This window comes from Antedon bifida, chromosome 7 (assembly GCF_963402885.1).
Source record: "Antedon bifida chromosome 7, ecAntBifi1.1, whole genome shotgun sequence".
NCBI classification, from domain to species: domain Eukaryota; kingdom Metazoa; phylum Echinodermata; class Crinoidea; order Comatulida; family Antedonidae; genus Antedon; species Antedon bifida.
The window spans coordinates 11,587,076-11,610,155 of NC_136232.1; the positions used below are offsets into that span (position 1 = coordinate 11,587,076).

The 23,080-nt window shown below is 32.9% G+C and overlaps 3 protein-coding genes across 3 annotated transcripts; 2 read left to right on the forward strand and 1 right to left on the reverse strand.

The window, feature by feature from the left end:
- Window positions 1-18: 18 nt before the first annotated feature.
- LOC144847583 (1-acyl-sn-glycerol-3-phosphate acyltransferase gamma-like) lies at window positions 19-8,606 on the forward strand. Its single transcript, XM_078704017.1, has 9 exons — window positions 19-157; window positions 863-1,122; window positions 2,077-2,246; window positions 2,358-2,519; window positions 4,408-4,561; window positions 5,048-5,144; window positions 5,628-5,706; window positions 6,837-7,050; window positions 7,610-8,606. The coding sequence occupies exons 2-9, from the start codon at window positions 945-947 to the stop codon at window positions 7,744-7,746; spliced, it is 1,191 nt and encodes a 396-aa protein (XP_078560143.1). The 5' UTR covers window positions 19-157; window positions 863-944; the 3' UTR covers window positions 7,747-8,606.
- A 2,640-nt stretch (window positions 8,607-11,246) lies between these two features.
- Window positions 11,247-18,440, reverse strand: LOC144847572 (uncharacterized). The gene is made up of 3 exons (XM_078704003.1): window positions 18,336-18,440; window positions 15,222-15,624; window positions 11,247-14,668 (listed from the first exon to the last, which is right to left on the reverse strand). The coding sequence occupies exons 2-3, from the start codon at window positions 15,606-15,608 to the stop codon at window positions 12,314-12,316; spliced, it is 2,742 nt and encodes a 913-aa protein (XP_078560129.1). The 5' UTR covers window positions 15,609-15,624; window positions 18,336-18,440; the 3' UTR covers window positions 11,247-12,313.
- An 812-nt stretch (window positions 18,441-19,252) lies between these two features.
- On the forward strand, window positions 19,253-22,260 carry LOC144847526 (putative tubulin polyglutamylase TTLL2). The gene is made up of 2 exons (XM_078703928.1): window positions 19,253-19,386; window positions 19,763-22,260. The coding sequence occupies exon 2, from the start codon at window positions 19,823-19,825 to the stop codon at window positions 21,857-21,859; it is 2,037 nt and encodes a 678-aa protein (XP_078560054.1). The 5' UTR covers window positions 19,253-19,386; window positions 19,763-19,822; the 3' UTR covers window positions 21,860-22,260.
- Window positions 22,261-23,080: the final 820 nt, after the last annotated feature.

Here is a 23,080-nt window from a genome sequence, read left to right on the forward strand (position 1 = left end):
ATGTCAATCATTCACATTTTTTTCACACACACCACACAAAAACAAAGGTCACCCGATCCAGATCACATCACACACCACATCGTTTTTGTTGAGAGCCTGGAATTTCTGGTGGTAAGAAGCGTGCTAGCGAGTAGTAAAAGAAACAATACAGTGACAGGTAAATCTAGAAATATTATGTTTTGTTTCGAGATTGGTTATATATAGATTAGAATAAAAAATACTACAAACATCATTCTACTAACGCCTAGCCTCTACTAGTAGTAGTAGGCCTACTGAAAAGGCCTAGCTAGTAAGAGTACGTAGTAGTAGTACTATATAGGTATTACTACACTAGCCAAAGGGCGCCTAAAAGTTAAAAAAACCTATACAGCCTAGCTTATCATGACCATGTGCAACAAAAGAGTATAGTCGCACAGGGCCTAAGCCCTGAAATAGCCTAGTTTAGGTAGAGTAACCCTAGAAAGACTGTAGACATAGGCCTATATTTTTGTAACAAATATTTTAAGACGAATAAAACATTGTGATTTAATAAGTGGGGGTTGTATACATTTTACTTATTATTTTATTTTCTTTGATAATCTTATTTATGGCAATACTATATTTATATGAAATCGTGCAGGAAATAATATGAAACTATAAAAAATAAAATGTTTCTTTTTCCAGGAACCTGTTTAATAGCTGTTGTTTGTTCTTTGTTATCTTTTTGCTTTCAAGTTTGAGGAAGTGCTAATAATTTAACAAACTTGAATAAACAAAGAAATTTGAAATATGTATTTATTTAAATAAATAATATATTGAATAAGTCTTGATGACACAATTCAATATTAAATTAAAAGTTCTCTAAATTTTTACTTTATTTCAGCATAGTCATCTAAGTGATCAAAGTACAGACTAATCTATCGGTATATGTTAATTTGAGTAACATTTACAAGAAGAGTCACATCATGTCACTATTGTCCATCATTCAGAAGACTTACATCGTACCGCTAATTGTAGGCTACACATTCCTTGTTAGTGGTGTCGTCATATGGATATTGCAGGCTTGCTGCTTAGTTATCTGGCCGTTTAGTAAAAATCTATATAGACGTTGTGTTTGTGTTTTGGCATACCAACATTGGGTCCGTAAGTTAAGTTTTCAGTTGTGTTTGTCCATGTACAAAAAAAAAATTTCAAAATTCAAGTGGAGACAAGTTTGTAAGATTGTGTCTAAATAGAGCACATATCTTTATGCTACTCGTATGCACACTTAGAATAAAATACAGTAAAAAAAAAAACTGTTACATTTTAAAAATAATATCTGAACTTAAGTACATTCTTAAACATAATTTCTTTGTTACTCAATAATAGTTTATCTTATGCTCAATTAATTATTAATTAATATCAACATTTTTAAGTGCATATGCTTTCTATTTAAGTAGAAATCATTAAGTCAATATTAAATATTTTGGTATTTTTAAACTTAGAATCAAAATGTGGTACACATGGGTACATCATGACCACAAAATCTCAACCCTATACAAATACAACATAGATAAAGGTGACTCCAAATGGGTACATCATGACCACAAAATCTCAGCCCTATACAAATACAACATAGATAAAGTTGACTCCAAAGTTTGAAATTAACAAAAAATTAAATAATGCTTAATCATTACCGCTCACACCACATGTGATTCCTTAAATTAATTGTAGAATTTAAATTGTAATTTTGTTTTTCTTGTTGGTTTATTTGTGCTCTGTTCTGGGTTGACCAACTAGCATAGGTGTTTAGAATAGCACCTGTTTGGTCTTTCCTTGCCTTTTATATATTTGTTTAGTTTTTTCTATGTATTGTATATGGCAGAAATTGAATAAATAAAAATAAAATAACTAAACCAAATGTGTATTTTTAAATGTACACTTTCACATACTGTAGGTACATATACATTTAAATGATGATACTAATTTTGAACACATGGTTTCATATTATTAACAATGTCTTTTGTTATTTTTGCTGGCAGGTAATTCACAGAAAACATGCTTTAGTGCATGTGCACAAGAAAACATAAATAAAATACAAAAACTATTCTTTTTCAGAAATGGTCTTCTTGTTTGACCACTGGGCAAAAGCAGAAATCATTTTCTACCATGACGGAAAACTAGTAGATTATTTAGCGAAAGAGCACTCCCTCATCGTTATGAATCATCGTTTTGATGTCGATTTTTTAGTGACGTGGTCAACATGTCAAAAGTTTGGTATATTAGGGGTAAGTGGTAGAAATTAACACTCAAATTTGGTATCTCTTCCGTACCTCGCATTCCATTTTGCTTTTATTTTAAAAAAAAAAGAAAAATAAACATACTATTTTTCTTTTCAGTCGTCCAAATCTTTTGTGAAAGAAGAATTGAAATATATTCCAATTGTAGGTTGGGGCTTTTCTCTGATTGAGATGGTCTTTCTGAAAAGGAATTTTCAGAAAGATCGAAAGGCTTTGGTTGATGGAATTAGTATATTGAAAGATTATCCATTGAAATCTTGGGTAAGTTGTGTTGGAATTTATTTATTTAAAAACATATTTATACAGGATAAAAAAAAAACATATCAATGGGCCTGTTTCTGCTGCAACTGCTCAAAATACGGTATAAAATACGGTATTTTTTATACCGTATTTTTTAGTACCACGTTTCTGCTAACAATACTTCTTGGGTCGTATTAAAATTCATCCTTTTTACCCAAATTGCCATTCATTTTTATTTGGTCGACAATTAAAAGTCGTAATAAAGGAAGTTGTACGCCTCACTTTCAACAGCCTAGCCCTAGTGATAGAGATGTTGTGAGAGCACAGAAAACATCGTAATGGAGACAAGTAATTCGTTCCCTCCCCGAGTTATTTCTTTTGCAATGTTAATTGTACTGCTTTCGCAGGCTCTTCAGCTTTGAGTTTACTCTTGCTTTGGAGACAAGTCTATTCCGTACTCCTTTATAAATGTGGTTGTCCCTTTTATTACCTTTTAGTTGGCCGGACATTTTAGCTTTGCCCCCTCCTCCCTCCCCACACAGATTTATATAGTAAATACTGTGACGTCTTCGCTCCACATTTTCGCCGAATATATCTATACACGTGTGTAAAACAGCTGACAGTGACAGAAAATAAAAACACGATGTTGACCTCATGTCGCAGGTCAAAAAAAATACGGTATTTTTTATTGGTAGCAGAAAAGGGTACAAAAAATACGGTATAAATTTGTAAATACCGTATTTTATCCACAAATTTTGTGGGGAAAATACAGTATACAAAATACGGTATTTTTTTTATGAGCGCAGTTTCTGCTGCCAAAAAAATACGGTATAAATACGGTATTCAAAAAATACCGTATTAAATACGGTATTTTCTTGGCAGCAGAAACAGGGCCAATGTCAGGTATAGATATTGCACCTATTTTACAAATGAGTCCTGTTTTTTTAGAGCAATAGATTATGATGTATTGTCTTATAATGTGACCTTGAGTACTGTAAAACCAGAAACTTTCACAACAAGTTTCACTTTATTTTCCAAAATGCATTTTATAAGATAATTTGATGAGAAAAGTGCTAAACATAAAGCAAAAATGGAGGGAAAAAAACAAAAGAGCAAAGCTGGTTTTTATGGTATACCTTTTACATATCAAACGGACAATGACAATAAAAACATGACAAAAACAGTACAATACATAAACTTTCACAAATTGGTTACACCGACCATTTTCGCAACATAAAGCTTTTGCGAATTTGAAAAATACTGTTTGTGAACAAGATTGCAACCATGACCTTTCGTGGTGTTGAAATGCATGTACTCTGTGTGTAATGCATTGTAGTAAAATTCAGTATTCCCTAAAATGAATTATAGGATAAACCTAGAAGATGAGTTGTCAATGTCATAGTGCACTGACCTTCAATGACTTTCAAGTTTCTTGACTTTGAGAACAAACAATGATAATGGTTTGTTTGACCTGATATCCTACTACTACTATTGTAGTACTGAATTACTCTATGTACTGTATAAACACAAAGAGATAATGGACAATTTAGTGCAATAAGATTAATGTCTTCTGAAGTCTTTCAGTAATCACATGTAACTTAACAACTGGTCATTTTTAACATTCAATGTATATAAAGATAGCTATATATTTATATAAAGCTATCCTTAATTTTTTTTTATTTAGCTCATAAAAATGCATCATATAGAAATTTCATACAAAATTTTAGTACTTTTCTTCCATAAAGTTCTAGTTCTTTGAGAGTTATTATGCACTATTTAAGAATAAACTTATTATTATGAAAACTACACTGTACCTGAGGTACATTGAAAGTAGTAACGCAAATGTTGTTATTTATTACTGTACCTGAGGTACATTGAAAGTAGTAACGTAAATGTTGTTATTTATTAGATGTTACTATTTTGCGAAGGCACCCGCTTTACAAAACAAAAACAAGAGAAAGCAAACGAGGTTGCAAGGGAGAAAGGACTGAAGGAATTAAATCACCATTTATTACCACGTACCAAAGGATTCTCAGTTATAACGCAGGCGATGAAGGGCGTTGGTAAGTTACAAAACAACTGAGAATGAGAGAAATAAACTTTTAATGCTCCATATTGTTTATAGTGGACAAATATCTATTTATTAAGAGAGAATTTACTAGCTTTTTAGACTAATAATAATATTCGTTCTTGTATAGCGCTTATTGCACAATACTTCACATTATTACCCCGGCCATTTTTTGGATTAATCACGTGTGGAAACATATACTCCCATAATGCAGCTAGTAATCAGCGCAAAGTTGTGTCTTCACCTAACCAAGTACCCATGTATACACCTGGGTGGAGAGAGGGAAACGTAAGTGTCTTGCCTAAGGACACAAGCAATGCGGCGAGAGTTGGATTCGACCTCACAATCAGTAATCCAACGTCCAACACACTGCACCACATGCCCAGAATTTAAACTCGAACCCAGGACAATGGAATTTGAAGTTGAGCACCTACAAGCTACATTATTAAGTAATAAGTAACATATCTTCATTTTTCAACAGTTCCTGCTGTGTATGATGTAACATTATGTTGTAAAGACGACCCAACATTTATGCAAGTAATGTCAGCTAAAAAGCTAAAATTTCATCTATTAGTAAAGTAAGTACATTTATTCTTCCTTTTTTTAAAATTTTATTAATTATTAATAAAAAAAATGTTTTTTTTATTTCATATTTTATTGTATCAAAAACAAATCAAAAATGTGAACAGCAGAGCAGTCAATTTAACCAACCTGCAAACTTGTAAATAGCCTATTTCTTTCCCAAAAAGTTCATTACAAAATCCCAATAATAATACTACCGTAATAATAATTGTCTTTTGTATTGCGCCTAACCAAAATAAATTTTCTCTAAAGCACTACGACCACAAGGCTTGATCTATGTAGAAATTACGTGTGCTATGTGCTATGCGAAAGAGGTTTTCAGCAACTGTTTAAAGATGTCAATAAAGTTGGCATTTTTGATTGATTATGGAAGAGCATCAAATGAAATATACTTACTATCCTCTCCAAATTTAAACATTCCAACCTAAACCAAAACACTGCATATTAGCTTTATTTAACATTTTTGTTATTGTGTATAGGAGAATACCTGCAGAAGATATACCAACAGATAATGATGATGATAGCGCAGCATTCTGTCATAAACTATATCAAGAAAAGGTGAAATAATTATTAACAGCTAAACATCAATTATTTATAACTAGGATTTTGTGTTAAAAGATATAATATTTAAACTCTACTAGAACAAAGTGCCACTGTGTAGACATTTTGCAGTCAGTATAATTTTATATTACATAGCCTATGTAAATACGTGTACGTGATTGGTTGAAAGTGCATCACATGACTACCGCTGTGAGGATCGTAAATCCAGCAAATTCTCGAGTACGATGATATTGACTGTGTAATTTTCGTGTGGCAACACTCGCGTTTGCGAGTCATATACTGGGTCTTGAACTCGCGATGAAATTGTCAAGTCTCCATCACAAGATGCGCTTCATGCGCTGCGCCACGGAACTTGCTTGAAGAAATTAATCAACTAAACTATTTAAACTATGCATACATAGCGCCCTCATTTGTTATTAGTCCTCCGTAGATGTGATGTGATTGGTTAATACTCACAGTAGTAACCGGTACGTGCTCGACGCACTGAACATCCGGTGATTTGGCGCGGCTCGAAGAAGACGAATTATTATTTATTCGGCCTACCTGATAATATTATTATTATTAATGTAGGCTTATTGATGGAAATTCTTCTGTTATTATTTAAACAACCTAGGCTAGTGAATATTTTATTGCCAAGGAATCATTAATCAGTAATTATCTGTATATTATTCTTCGCAAGGTAAGGTGTCTAGGCAGCTTGTTTACATACAAAATACAAAAAGGAGGCCTAGTCTAGCTACCCAGCAGATATTCTACTTGTTGTTGGCTATGTAATATAACAGATATCACCTTTTATATCGGTAAAATATAAGATTTAACATCCCCTCGGGGAATTATATATTTCCCGAAGCGCAGCTGAGGGAAATATATATTCCCTCGAACATAACATCATTCCCTTGGGGATGTCAAATCTTATATTTCACCTCTAAGCAGGCAATATCTGTATAATATGAAATATAGCCTAGTAAATACTAGAACATGACTACCATTCCAGTGCATCCAAAATGTTATAACAGACAAATAGGTCGGTTATACGTATAGTCCTTCAAGAAAAATATAATTCCCTCAGGGGATCTCAACTGTTATAATACACCTCTAAGCAGTCAATATACTATGTTTTATGACAGGATGAAGCAGTGAACCATTTTCATGAACATGGCACATTGGACGGGTACCAGGGAAAATATAAACCATTGACGTTAAAAACCAACAGTGGTCCGGTGTCAGTTGTACTCTTCTGGTCTACTCTACTATTTACACCATTTGCTTACTACTTAATGTACTTACTTTACACAGGATCTATGTATACTTACTTAGTGCTAACTATTTGTACATACTTAGGTAAGTACACTAACATTTCAAGTACAGTTTTATTTATTACATATCTATATATTTTATTTGCAATTAAAGTCATAGTAAAAAGTACATGGACTGGATACATTTGTCAGTTACAAATTTTTAAATTTGTAAATGTTATCATGATGGAAATGCAAGAAAGAACAATTGACCTGCCAGCAACACATCCATTACCTCATACCATCATAATAAATCCAGCATTATAGATAGGGGGAGGGGGTGCTAAATATTGAAAATGATCCATCGGCTTGCAGAAAAATAAAAATAGTCATTATTTTATTTTTAAAAGACATGGCTGTTAAATTTTAAGGGGGCCTAAAGCCTGTTTAGCCTCCACCTAAATCTGCGCCTGTACATGGATTGAATACAGTTTTCAGTCAAATACAGTAACCATAAGACACAGTAACACAAGAATTTAATTGACCTGCTATACCAATGACCAGTTCATACCTCCATCCAACACCCCTAATACACTGCCGATAACATGTATAAGACTCTGGTGGAATTAACTTAGCAATATGATTTTTATCTTCTTTTTTTTTAGTGTATCTACTATGCAAACGAATGATATCGGAGACAGTATCATCAAAAGGTTCAACATATGGATCAACTATAAGTAATGGTAGTGCTACAAAACAAGAAACACAAAATTCAACAAATCAAGCTGAAAAAAAGGACTAACAAACATAGATATACGAGCATTACCAAATAAGGAAATATAGAGGGAGACATATCAGAATGCTGGCATTTTAGTTTTTGTATTCTGATCTAAAATGATTAAATAAATTGATAGTTACACAATATTGTATATGATGTAAATATGTATGTTGTGTTTACCTGTTGTTCCAACTGAAGCCTATAATGTTACCCCCTGGTGATCTGGTTCACAAAATAGCCCCTGTATCAGGTACCACCTACCTGATAGGACAGTGATTAATCTACTATTGGTAATCCTTGGCTACATTGCCTAAAGACATAAAATAAAAAAATAAATAAATAAAAAATGTTAGGTTTTATTAACAAATAATATTGATTGTTGTAGATAAACATGTCTTCTTAATATTAATTTTAAAGTGTATTAATAATAATAATACAGTATATTAATTATATCATTTTAAAGTCATATTTTAACTATGAAATAGATGAACCCAGGTAATAAATGGTGCAGTATTGTGTTTTACGGTCAAGCGTTGACATCTGAATTACAGTGCTGACATTGTATGTGGCTACCTAACAATTATAAATAGAATTGAGTTAAATTTATCTGATATCTTGAGATTACAAATAGAAGAGTGAACTTTACACTGTATTAAGCACACAATGTATGCTGCATAGTATTGTTGATAGATGGACAAAAACATTTGAATATTGATATACGGTACTACAATTACAAGTAATAAACTTAATAACATAAGTCAAGTATTGGTCATAATTAAACTCCTCCAACTTATTATGTTTAAATTATTGTATATAATATTAGCTCAGAAGTCAATAATTAAAATATAATAACATTCCAAATAATAGAAATAATAAATATTCTAGCAACCTCTTAAAATTACATTTTTTTTTTTATTATAGAAATGATGTTTTGTTAATTTTGTGTGCAATAGAATAGCATACATTACAAGCAGTATTTTAATACCAAATACTGTCATGAGTAAGTAATTTTAATTTGCCGACACTGATTCGGTTGTTTTTTTCCCCAAATTTTTAAAAATATTTTAGAATCTATTTTATCTTTTAATTTCAAGCAATGTGTGCGATATCAGAATTCTTTTTATTTAAAAATTATTAATAATAATAATAATTGAAAAAAGGGTGTTTATTTTAATTATATTAGTGTTACTTGTTAGGTGATCATTTAGAATAAAATGATCACCTATTGTTATTGTATAAAATCTTTATTATTATTTTTCTTTTTTTTTTTCTTTTTATTGTTTCTGTACACTATTTTGTGTAACAATTATCTCAAAAAGTTTAATGTCAATGATTACAAAAATTTCAGAATATCTTTCAAATAATATAACTTAATCCTAATAAGCTTTCCAGCGTGATCACTCATCCGTGACGACATTTATACGCCATTTTGCGAAATCACATTATCAATCATATCTCCATAATTCATTATCACATATTAATGAAATTCACTACACGTAAACTTCAGATCAAGGGTAAAAATATTAGCAAATAAAAACGCACGCGCACGTAGGTTCATGCGCGTGATATCGCGCGTTAAAAATTTAAAACGCTCAAAATTAAGTTTTGATCAATTTAGAGCATGAATTAGGCCATTTGCGTGTTTCAATAAATTACTGCGCAAAAATGCGTTTTTGCGCGCGCGATACTTAAAAAGCGTAAAAAATATGAATTTTTTTTACAAATCTCATTCTACTCACCATCCTTAGTACATTCACCAAATTTGAATCAGTTCCGACTTAAAATAACGCTATACGAGCACGTTAAAAATGACAAAATGCGCATATTAATTTTACAAAAGTTCTGAAAATGGTGAAAAATAGGTCTTTTTTAAAATGAAAATAATTCTTCAGAATGCAAGATGACCCCCGATTTTTGAAGCCATTGAGTTGTAGATATGAATTCATGTACACACTTTACGTACAAAATGTTTTGACGTCATCAAATGGCCACTTGAATTTAAAAATTAGGATTTGTTATCTTTTTGTGTAGATTATCACATTCAACAGAGTGCATCTTGGTTATGTGTGCTCGAATTTCGCACAACTTTCAGTATGTGCTTGCTTAATTAATTATCTTTATCATGAGTTGACACTATCTTCATTTTAATGACGTCATCACGCGTAAAAACTTGAATAACGTAGGCCGTGTAATTTCACCTTCGCAGTAAATTTGAATATCTTACAGCTCTTCAGAATTGAAGGTTACCTTGATGATTATAATTTATTATGAAAGCTGATGAAATGTAGATATTAATTCATATAAAAATTAAGCCTATCGGATGTTGTGACGTTAACATATGGCCAGTTGAAGTGAAAAAGTAGTTTTTTCATATTTTTCGTCAAAGTTATACACAATTCAAAGAGCGCGCACAGCGCTTCTACGTGCCAAATTTTTTTCCAAATCTTATATTTTTTTGCTCAATTAATTATCTTTCGAAATTGTCATCTTAAAGTTTAGTTTGATAACGTCATCATGCCAAAAAATTAGAACATGTGTGTCCCGTAATTTCACCTATGCTACACTGTATATAGATATACAGTATATACTGTACATATTGTATATGGCATATAGGCACAACTCAGCACTATAAACATATAATAGGATGGCATACATCAACATTTTCCGATCGTATGTTAACGTACGTGCATGTTTAAAAAAAATTAATTTCAGTAAAATGATAAAAATGATCACCTATAATTCGTCAAAGTGACGAATTAAATTCTAGTTAGTTTTAAGACTGTTGTGTCTGAAATTAAATATGAAAATTCTTGTTTTAATCTGATTATTACGTTTGATTTTAATTTATGCAAACAAATCTATTAACAAACATCTGTATAATGATGTAGATAATTTTTAAGCAATTATTTCCAGTATTACTTTGATAAAATATTTCATTATTCCAACATTCTTATTGTCATGTCTAAATAATTCAGGTAGAGAATTCTGTTTTTCTTCTAAATTTAAAGTTGCCGTTTAATAACAAATCATTTTGCTTTATCATGCAATATTACATCTTTTTAGATGACACCATGAGACCTAAGTATGTCATGTCATGCTTAGTCTTTGTACTTTAATCAATGTATTGTAAGCCTGCCCAGTGCCCACACAGTGATTGAATGTAATGTTGTAATGGAATAAATGTATGAAGTATTGTACATTAGCACAGGATAAGCCAATCCTGGATAGATTGATTGAATGAAATGTTATAAATTGGAATAAATATACGACTATTATAATTGAAAGTTTTGTTGTGTCTTGTATTCTTGAAATCTTATTTCTTAGCATTGTTGGCAGAAAATTTCAATAATTGAAGTTATCTTGGGGGTAGTTCGCGAAAAAAATCCAACCTGTAGTATGCACCGCCTGAAACAGTCTGCAGCAAAAATCACCTGTGACTCTCACATTTACATCAACATTTCTGAATCCACAGAAAAAACAGCAATTAAATTGAATTCTAAAAAAAAAGACTTTAAATTCCAACATTTTAGGTTTTTATTTGTTCCAACTTAAATGCATTACAATACATAACATGAATTGGCTTTTCTTTGATATAAACCATCTATTTCATCTAGTTTATTATAAATGACAACAATATAACACCTTTATAATATTAAATAACAATATTGAATATTCCACTAAATGTATGACAACAAATATTTCTTTTTAATCAACTAAATGATTCCAAATTACATCATTTCCAGTTCCAAAAACTCTTCTTTCTACTTATTACGGCTAGTTCATAAACAAATCAACATCTATTAATATTTCGGCATGAAATCAGTCAAACAGAGCACACACTTTGTACTTGCATTGAAATGTTTAACATAGGGGGGGGGGGGGGGTCCTAAATTATTTGTCTGTTGAATAAATAAAATAAAAAATTCAAGATGAAATAATGAATATCTGATTTAAAATCATATTTGAATAAAATTAAACATAAAATAAGATTAGAGTCCTTTTAAGTACAGGACTTAATTACAATATTGCAGCACGTTGTAACTTAAACTGGACATTTCTTTCTTTAATTTAAAAAACAAAGAATGATTGTCTGACGTATGTAGAACTATAATTAAAAATATTGCTCTCCGTTGTTAAACTCAGACATCCATTTTTTTAACACTATACATTTTTTTAATGGAACAAAATGGAATGTACTGTACAAGGAAAAAATATATATAAACAATATATTGGTAGTGTCGTGAAGGTCAATTACTGGACCTCCAGTGGCATATACTGTAGGTACCAAAGATGTCAATATAATATTTAGTACACACATCAGTACATTATCCAGAAAGTTTATGTACAGCAAACAGCATTCTAATAACTGCCTTCACCTCAAAACAAAATTGGAATCTTTTTTTTTAATGATAACAATTGCTACTATAAGAAATACGATTTCAAATTTTGCAATAGCGACTGTATTATTAACACACTGCTATTGGCCCAGCTTACACATTACACTGTATCATGTTATTAATGATTCTTTACTTCTTGGCATGCTTTTGCTAAATTTAACTATTATAATACTGTTTTTTGTTTATTAATGTTACTACAATTCAATCTGTCTTACACAATTGGCATGCATGTCTACCACATAAAGTACAGTCCTGGCACCTCGTTTACCCACCGCCATTCCTCGAGGGAGTTTAAGCTTGTCTCCTTGGACCGTAACTATTCTTATGAATTTTCCCACAGGATTATATTCATAGATAAGCGGTGGTCCATCTTTGGGAGTGCTACTAATAAGTATATTATCATTAGGGGCAACCGCCACTCCTGTGGGGTAGCCTGTAGGATTACCTTTGTTAAGGACTCTGAATACATTGAGAACTTGACTCATTTCATTGACTATCTTCACGTTGCTCTCGGCAGAATCGCATATGATGAGATGCCCTTTGCTGTTAGCCGCAACAAACCACGGCTGTTTAAAGATATTGTGAGGGGGTCTACCAATAATATTAAGTAGCCAGCCTAGGGTGGAGAACACTTTAACATTTGCTGCTTTGTGATCTACTATATAAATTCTATTATTGTGGGTTGTTAATCCCATTGGTGTTTGAAGATCATTTGAAAAGAAATTCCCTTTCAGGTTGTTGTCGGCATCTAGGTGATAGAATTTATGTCTTTCTGCATCTGTGACGTAAAACGTGTTTGGACTGCATGGGTCTGCTGCGATCCCTGTAGGGTTAAATGGACTTTCTTCGCTTTGTGGTACAGACACGTTATGCGAGAAATCACCTTTGCTATCCATGACAGCAACTCGTCGAGAAGCACGATTTGTTATAACCAAGCGTCCGTCACCAAGCACCGCGACATCTAGCGGTTCTCGGAGCTTAGCATCGACAGCAATTACAGACGGCAAAAAAGATAAGGACATAAGAGGGGCTGCTTGATTTCCGTGTTTTCTTCTATGAGGACTGGAAGGGGTTTTGGAAACGGAGATCATTGAATCTGATCCGAACGTGCTTTTAAGTCCAGAAGTTACGTTCAAAGTGAAAGGGTATCTTTTAATGGCTTGGTCATTAATCCTAGCAAAGATTTTATGTATACCTATATCAGATGGGGTGAACTTAATATGGCACTGATCGCTACCTCTATCTCTGACCTTTATTATCTCTCGTTTACCACAACCACTGGGTCGTTCTAACTCTACCAGTACATTTCTATCATTAGAGGTATTCCTTACAGGTTGGTTCTTTTCATTCTTCATCAACAATCTAAGATGTATTTCTTTGCTGATCACGCATGGTTTTTTTGGATTAGCATTTATTATAAAAGACTTGGCGTAAGACGTAAAGCCTACATCTGATATGAAACTGATGTCAGATGTGGTGGAGTCATCAGACAAGGCTTCATCCCCTTCTGTTGGCAGATTTGAAGTCGACTGAACAGGACTTTTCTTCTTCTTTCCTCTCCCTCTTGCAGGTTTCTTTTGTTTATTAACCTGTGCGTATTGTGGCTCCTTATTTGGATTTTCAGCGGGTTGTACATTTTCAGGTTCTAAATCTTTCGGATTCTCTTCTTTTGCAAGATCTTCTTCTTTTCCTTCACCACCTCCCTTATTTTCTTCTTCAACTTTGCTTCCTTTCTTTTTAGGTCTAGGACAGGTTGCATCTTTTGCTTTCTCCATCAATTTGTTTTGTTTTTCAACACTACCAATGCTCATCTCTTTTATTTCATCCAGAAATTCATGGTTTGGAAAAAACTGCACTTTGAAATCATACTTGTTTTGTTTTGGGATGGACTCACCAATCAAAGATTTCAAGCGAACTGAAGCTTGCTTAGAGGTAGTAGTAACTGATATAAAGTTACCAAACTTAAGCAAGTTCTCAGCAAAGTAAACTCCTTCTGTGATTTCTTTGGAGAAAGAAGCGATCTTACTGCGCCATGCTTCAATAACCGCTTCTTTATTGTTGTAGTCTTGTTCAATTTCCATTCTTAAGATCGTCATGTTCATGTCTAACATCGCCTTGATAGATTCGACGTGATTCTCAGCTTCAAACAAAGCTTGAATATGCTGATCTTGTAACTCTTCTTGAACGTGTTGCATTGTGTCTAGCGCCCTTTTCGCCGAATCCTTCTTCTTGCTTGCTTTTGTGATCTGTTCTTTAAGAGCTTGTGACATCGTGCTGTAGGTATCTTCAATCTCTTCAAGATTGTGCGCTTTATGTTGTACAATTGTGCAGTTTGAACAGACAGGAACTTCGCAGGTCTTGCAGAAAAACTCAATTTTGAATTTTGGATGTTTATTGCAGTATACCGGTTTTAGATGGATCTTTTGGGAGTCAGTAAGTTTATCAAATTCTTCTGTGGTGATTGTTTCATGTTCGGCTGCCATCATCTTGTGGATTGGGATGCATGAGGTGCACAGGTATAAGGCACAATCCACACACCACATTTCAACCTAATAAAACAAATGCACAATTAATGTTTTTTAACTTTACTTTTTGAAGTTACATCATACCTCTAAACATTTTGCTGTGAAATGTTGGTAAACTTTCATCTTTCATCACAAGATTTTAACCAAATGCTCAGGAATCAAGGTATCAACCAAGCTATTTAGTCTTAAGACCCTGAGACCAGCACATTAACATTATGAAATGTTGGGATGAGCAAGAGAGAAAGAAGTGGAGAGATGGTGTGGAGTGAGTGACAGTCAGTAACCCTTTGGAAGAGGGAGAAAGCTGATAATAAAAGATGATGATGATTATGATGTTGATGGATGATGATAATGATGATAATGATAAAGATGATGACGACGATGATGATGATGTTGATGATGATGGTGATGGATGATGATAATGACAATGATGATGAAAATGATGAAATAAACAAAAGACAATAACTATAATCTATTTTCTATAGCCTTTAAGGGTCTAGGCATGGTCTAGGTAATATTATACTGTAAATACAAAATGCTTGAAAATTAAAGCTTAAACAAAATGGTGGACATTTACCTCTTCACTCTTTTTACAAAGACCACAAGTATGAGTTACAGGTTCTCCTTCAACAGTTCCTTTGCTTTTACCTCCAATCTTCTGTAAAAATTCAATAAGGTTATTCAAATGGAAGTTATCCGGTAGAGCTTTGATGCCCCCTTCCGGTATCGGATGTTCCTTGCGGCATTCTGGACATTCAAGAACTCCTTCCTTCTTCTCTACCCACTGCTCCAGACAATCGCAACATACAGAATGGAGACAGGGTAGCATCTTGGGGTTTTCATAACGTTCTAGATGAATCGGACATTGTAGGAACCGTTCGTCCAGAGTGTTTGCCATGCTGTCTGCGTCCTCCAAGGACGATGAAGCGCTGCCGCTACCAATGCTTTCAGAACATGTAGCCATGGTAACAGATTGTTATCTGAAATTACAAAATAAACAATATGAAAAAAAAATAAAAATAAATTATTACTGGTGAATAATTCCTGATTACAGTATATAGGCCTAGCAACTTGTTTTTGTACTAAAGCTCTGTCTACACTGTCAAACTAGATTGACAAAAAAAGTGTGATGTGCCCAAATATGGAAGTGATAAGCTTAAATATGGTAGTGATATGACATCATCATGTCCATATATGGGCACATCACATTTTTTTATCACATAAAGTTTGATAGTGTAGACAAACCTTTAGAAAGTATTATGCACTATTAAGACCTTATTATCGTTATTGCTTATTACCTAACTAATACAGAAAATCACACTATTATCACTCCATTTAATATTACCTATTGCCTCTGACATGTCTAGTAATACATTCTATTTTAAGGCTGCTGTAGTAAGCATGAGACTTTATTGATCCTAAGTTACAGTATGCTGATGATCAAATTTATAAATCAATAACAAACCAAAGCTAAACACAGGACACGTTTCATAAGCCACACCATAGTCCATGAAGATTAATTAACAGTTAAACATTAGTACAGTAGTAGTAGTGTAATTAATCGTTTTAGAATTTTAGATAGATAAATTGAAGATAATTTATTGTCATGGTTTATGCAAATTTAATCAAATTATTATTCAAGGAATGTAAATTAGATTTTGTCTTTTAAAAAAAGACATCAGTAGGCCTAATCACAGAAAAAAAGTTGTAATTATGGTATTCTTACCATTAAACATAAATATTATACAGGGTTTAATAATTAGTAGAGGATATTAATCCATCTATTCAAAGCAGTTTTGGAGAGACGTTTTGGTCCATATTTTTCGCCTTATAAAATTTTCAAAAATAATTTGTTTCTTCATTGGAGACGGGGCCACATCATTCTCAAGATCAAGGTCAAGCATTCCAGGGCAAAAAACCCTCACCTCAATGTACAAAAATTACACTAGGACATATGGTACGTAATTATAAAAATTCACAACTGTATGCATTTTTTAATTGATGTGTTAAAAACTATGTCTAATAATGCAGAAATGATTATCCAATGACATCATATCATTACTCCAATCATTACTCCCAATCATTTAATAACAACAATCATATAGTCATCATACTATTCTATAGCCTGCATTCTATACTAACTGTACTACCTACTACTAATATTTTAATACCTTGAATAGGTACCTGCAACTTATGGTGACACGCCCCTTTTTGATGTCGCCAAAAAAGTGTGACCTGATATTCAGATCGCGCTGAAGGTCCTTTTTTAAAAAAATCTTTAAAATTACTTCTGGTTGGATAATGATGACATTATTGGTACCAAAATGTCAACAGGGAGTTGTTCTACTGCTGGGAATTTTTTTTTTCTTTTTTCTGATGTTTATTTCATGAGTTACAACGATTCAAAAATATACCTCATCAAAACACGTCTTTTTTTCATAAAAAGTGAGTTAGTCCATTATTTTCATGTTTCAGTCCATATACTACATGCTATTACGATTATTTTGACATAAGTTTTGTGTATATTGATAGATGTTACAATGGAATTTTTAGATGTTGAAATTTTGTATTTTTCCGCATGTTTACCTAGGCCTAGCATAGCATAGGATGTAGTGTTACGCAGGTATGTATCTCCCTGGTTAAAGAATAGGCCTTTGACGGTCTATGTAGACTCCTTTGTATACATAATATTCACTCTAAATCACTCTAAATATGTTTTAAAAAGTAGGAAATAAAATAAAACAATGTTTGATTTATAACATTCAATTATGTTTTGGTACTAAAGTTGTTAGAATACAGCGATTTTAAAAGATTGCAAATAAATATTTTTTATTAATAACAATAACCCGTATGAATATTAGTACGCTAGGTTGTCAGTTTACAATGCGGCCAATCAGAGTGCGTGTTTTTACCCAAGCTGGTGTAGATTTGGGTGTGCAAGTATAGTATGTTTGTGAATATCAATTCGACTGAAAGACAATTTGTAATAATTGTCAGAGGGTAGGGAAAAAGTTGTTATAACGTAAATGGGTTTGGTTGTTGTTGAGAAGAGGTAGATTCATGTTTGGAAAAATAATAAATTTAAATAATAATTTTCAAACAATTTTTAAGAATATTGCACTTCATTGCCACACTTTTTTTTTCTTATGCATTGAAATGCCTATACTGATTTTTTATGAAAAAAAAACATTAAAAAAATTATAAAAAATTACCATGTTGACGAATTTTAATTATTTTTGTGTTATTAAATTTCTATTTTTTTTCTTCATTTTTTGATGTATGACTCGATCTGTTTCAATAAGTTTGAATTTTCATGTTAGGTACCTACCTTGAACTAAACTCCCTACTATTTAGACAACTATTAATTATTTATTAGAAATAAAATAAGTAGGCCTAGCAAATCAATCCAACGAATATTCAAACGGTCAAATTTCCTCCATAGCGTTATCTAAATAAACCAATAATCCTATGCTTCATCAAATACATATATTCCCCTATCTAAGGCTAAGCCCTTCGTCCCGCCTGAGATTCAATACATTTCAGGGCGGCGAGACAATTTTCCCCCGGTATGATGAACGAATACATGGTGTACTTTCCAGGCCTAGCATCCCGAATTCAAAGCGAGTTTTTGTTCATAAAATACAACATAAAATAATGTTAAAATAGAACTAATATTATCCAAACTACTTACCCTGCTTTAGGTTAAGCTTATAACGTCTAAATGTCTAGAAATAAGGAATAATCCCATTTCAAGTTAACGGCTGTTGGGATTTTCCATTTTCTGCCAAAATCAGCAGTGACACGGTGTTGGCGCGCAGCAGCAGAGGGAGGAACTATGGTTCTTGGAATTAAAAGTTTTCCTATTTTGCATACAGTATATAATGTTTTAATTCGGTATTATGTATTTAATTTTATTTTATATACCTTCCAACTCACAAGCAAAACAAATAAATAATAATACACGTCAACTGTTATTAAAATTATATTAGAATATTAAAATTTACACTTTAACACTTGTACAACACGAAATGCATTGACGAATTGTTTATATTAAATTCAATGTACGTTTGAAATTGACGGTCCGATGGTTTTGGATTACCTCATTTCAGTGTGGTCACAGCTTGACCTTCATCGATCCATGCCGACTTTGACCGTCTTTTGCTATTTTTATTTTTTTTTTTTTTTGCTTTTCTATAGTATTAACTATTATTCATCCATCAAACGACGGTTTGTGAACAAACGAACGTTCAACCACTAAATAATTAAGACAATTTAAAAAGAAGTGCAGGGAGGGAGAAAAAAGCTTTAAAATTGATATATATTTTCATGATATTTAATATAATTAGGGCTAAGGGCTATTTATTATTGCAACATTCAATATGGTCATGATGATGTACAGATAAAGGCACATTATTATTTAAATAGTTTGTATTACAGTAAAATTATTTTATATGTATGGTATCAGTCTAATATAATAATATTTGATGTCACTCTCAAAATGCTCGGCTTCTTGCATGTCGCCCTCTCTCGATCAAATTAGGATTTGCGGTTGCTTAGCAACCATGCTATTTATTATGTAATCGATCTTCAAAAAAGTAGCTCTCACCACACACACGTAGGCCTACCAGCTGCTGACATGTGTGTGTATCATACCCGTTTGTTTTCTTTGTAGCCTCCTCTACTAGTTCAACATGTACTGTATCTTGAATTTAAAAAGTCAATATTAGGCTATGTTATTAAAGGTAAGATTCAAATTGTATTGTAGTCTAGCCTACCTAGTAGTAGGCCTAGCTAGGCCTAGTAGGCTACTCACTCCTCTAACCTAGCCTACGTACTACTAGGCCTAGACCTCATCTCATGGTAGGCAAACTAGGCTAGGCTAGCTGACCGAGGCTGTGAGCCCTTCCCCTGGAGGCTGTATCATGTATGGTGTGCTGAATACTTTAAAAATACTTTAAATAAAACTGGATATGGATGTAGCCTATTTTGATACAACATTTTAATTTATGTCAAAATATAAAACAGGCTTTTTTTTTATTCATTCTACCAAAACAAATTTTGAATTGTTTTATTTATATTTATTTATAATAATTTATTTTATAATAATTTATTTTTTAGGTCATGTCTGAACTACTAGCCTAGTAGCAGATTAATGGCATTGAACCACACTGTAAAGGAATGACTCAAAAGTCACAGAGCCCTACAAATCCTAATCCGTTTATTTTTCGCCTGAATGATAACGGGTCTGGACCAGAAGTTATACAAAATGTGTTCTTAGAAAAAGGATGGGAAGAGTTTGACGAAGAAAGACACAGGGACCATGAATGGAATCTATGGTGGAGAACAAGTCGATTCCGTTTGTCCGATTATCACGATATACATCCATGGCAACAACTCAACCATTTTCCGCGGACAACAGGAATCACGAAGAAGGATATGCTGGCCCGGAATATGAAGAGAATGAGAGGCGTGTATGGCGCGTCAATATTTAACTTCACCCCGCTCGCTTTTATTTTACCGAATGATTACACAAAATTTGTAGCAGAGTATTCAAAACTGCTTCAATCAGATAGCAGTAATAAAGAATTCTGGATTTGTAAGCCTGCAGATTTGTCTCGAGGTCGTGGAATCTTTTTGTTTAAAGATCTTTCAGAATTGGCATACGATTGCTCAGCTGTTGTTCAGAAATATTTATCGAACCCTCTGCTAATTAGTGGGTACAAATTTGATCTACGTGTTTATGTTGTTGTACTAAGCTTCCATCCTCTTGTTATTTACATCTACGACGAAGGAATTGTACGGTTTAGCACCGAGAAATTTGATTTATCATCAATCAACAACCAATTTTCACATCTGACAAATACGAGTATTAATAAACTAGGTCCATCATACACAGCTGATAAAGAACGCATCGGCCCAGGATGCAAATGGAGCTTTGCAACTTTACGAAACTACTTCCATCAGCAAAATATTGAGGGCAGTGTTCTTTGGAAACGCATTTCGAACATTGTTATATATACCATCCTCGCTCAAACGACAAGTGTGCCAAAAGTTTCAAATTGCTTTGAGTTGTTTGGCTTTGATATTCTTATTGATAATACTCTGAAACCATGGTTACTTGAAGTCAACTTTAGTCCAGCTCTGGGCTTAGATTGTTCCACAGATCACACAGTTAAAAGTGCACTGTTAAATGACATCATTGAGATGTTATCATTCACTGATGATCACAGAGAACAAAAAGAAATGTTGAAGTCTAAACCAACTTATGTAGGAGCTGCCACTAATCGTAATGTGCGAAGAAGTGAATCACCACAAAAAAGACTTTCTCTTCCCAAGACCATTTCAAAATCAAAATCTAAACTCTCGATATCTAGAAGTAGTACAACGTCTCTTCTGAAACCCGTCGGCAAAAGTAAAGAATTTATTGTTGATGAAAATAAAGATGTGAAGGCACCACCTCAACCTTATTCAAATGGTACTAAACCAAAAACAGTGGCTGTTTTATACAAGAAACAAATTATTCATCCTCGTATAGAACCTACAGTGACATCATCAAGTAAAGTGACCTCAGAGAATCCAAGTTTAAACTTAACTGATGGTACTTCTCAATTGACAAAAAAATCTGTAACTAGTGATGCAAAAATTGCCAACAGGAAAGCTGGAAATTTGACTGCTGGAAATGGAGAAAACGAAAAATTAAATTTAACTTTAAAGTCAACCAGACAAAAGACGAAGTCATTAAGATGTGTAGAGAAAACTCAGACTGGAAGGAATGAAACACATAAAAATGTAACAAGAGTGAATAATTCAAAAAGCACTGGATCATTAGAAACTACATCACGACCTACATCACGAGAAAGTTCTCTCCAGAGTTCACGGAAACCAGCATCAATTTTGAACACCAAGAAAGGTCCTCTGGACTTAAAGTTTGACCGAACAAATGGAAGTAAACATATCTTAAAACCTGCCGCAAAGATTGGTGATTTTAACTTAATATTTCCGTTTAATGAAGCCACAAAGCGTGCAAGCTGGCCGAACCTTGATATTCGGACTGTTATCCGTGAAGCACAAAAACAGCTGCGGCGTACCATGTGTCGTGGACATATAGTCCGAGGATCTGCCGGTACATTTACAGGATCAAAACCACATGGAGAGCAAATTATTCAACAAATACCTAATTTAAATATGACAAGAGGTCAAACTGTAAATTCATAATTAAGTCTAATATTTTAATAGATGACTTTTAAAAAAGTGAAAAAATATATTTTATTTATGAAAATGTAACTGAAATAAAGGTTGAAATAAAATATTTTCAATTTGCTTAATTCAAAAAGGCGAAAATTGTAGTTTTTTTTTATTGGAATTAAACTTGATTTGAAATAATATAGTATAAAATGTATCACTGAAAATGCCAAAGTAGAAGTTAGTAGTAGTAGGCCTACTCTGATAGCCCTATTTATGCTATAACAGGCACAATTGGTAGCTACTTATAAATTGAAATATGTCTTCCCTAGTAATATGTATGCCTAATTATTATTACTTTTGATCATATGTATAAAACTAAAATGTACAGTAAACACATAATGTGTCTCATCAAATTATACAGATCTATTTTATTTATTTTTAGTGTAATTATGTTGTGTATAACAAATAAAGTAATATTTTGAGATTTTTTAAATTGGAGAATTATTATATCAGACTAACTGAGATCCAGTTTTGGGTGGTCAGAAAGATATGTTTTCAAACTCAACATTTGTAACAATGTAAATTTAATTTAGCTTCAGTTTCAGTCACTTTCAGTAATAATGGAGAGAATATAAAAGCCCTACCGCATGCCTAGTACCAGTAGTACTATTCTTGTCTTCTAGTACTACTAGTGACCTGCTACTCTACTACTACTAGGCGGGACCGAGACTAGGGTCTAAGCCTAGTCTGGCTTCAACTCTAGGCCTACCTATCTAAGCCTAGGCTAGTAGTAGGCATATAGCAGCCTATAGGGCCTAGGCTAGGCATTTGCTTGCTTATTAATAATAAAATATTTATATACAACACAAAACATATAAACACAACAACTTCAGTGCTGACTTACTTTAAACTTACTAGCATGGTTTATTGATTCATCAATTAATTATCCTATATTTTGTCGTATCTAGCTAGGGCCTAGGCTTGGGTCAGTTTTTCTGTTTTAACAAAACAACGTGCGTACCACCAACATACGCACATGCGGCGATAAATCAAAACTATAAAAAAAAAGTTATATGCATAATATTACGCATGCGCACTTCAAAGTAGGCGGCAAATTACGTCGTTCCGAAAATGTACTCTAAGCCCTATATAATATTACTGTATGTATTTATTTAATCCGATTTGTTTCTTGTTTGACAAGCTAAAACAGTTGGGATAACCACTAAAATAGAATGATGTAAACTATCTGTC

Excerpts from the sequence above, each read along its gene's own strand:
- LOC144847583 (XM_078704017.1), top strand. The coding sequence starts at position 945 with ATGTCACTATTGTCCATCATTCAGAAGACTTACATCGTACCGCTAATT. Across the intron at positions 5,145-5,627 it reads AAATTTCATCTATTAGTAAA|GAGAATACCTGCAGAAGATA; the intron begins GTAAGTACATTT and ends TATTGTGTATAG. Across the intron at positions 7,051-7,609 it reads AACTATTTGTACATACTTAG|TGTATCTACTATGCAAACGA; the intron begins GTAAGTACACTA and ends CTTTTTTTTTAG.
- LOC144847526 (XM_078703928.1), top strand. The coding sequence starts at position 19,823 with ATGACTCAAAAGTCACAGAGCCCTACAAATCCTAATCCGTTTATTTTT.
- LOC144847572 (XM_078704003.1), bottom strand. The coding sequence starts at position 15,608 with ATGGCTACATGTTCTGAAAGCATTGGTAGCGGCAGCGCTTCATCGTCC. Across the intron at positions 14,669-15,221 it reads TTTGTAAAAAGAGTGAAGAG|GTTGAAATGTGGTGTGTGGA; the intron begins GTAAATGTCCAC and ends TTGTTTTATTAG.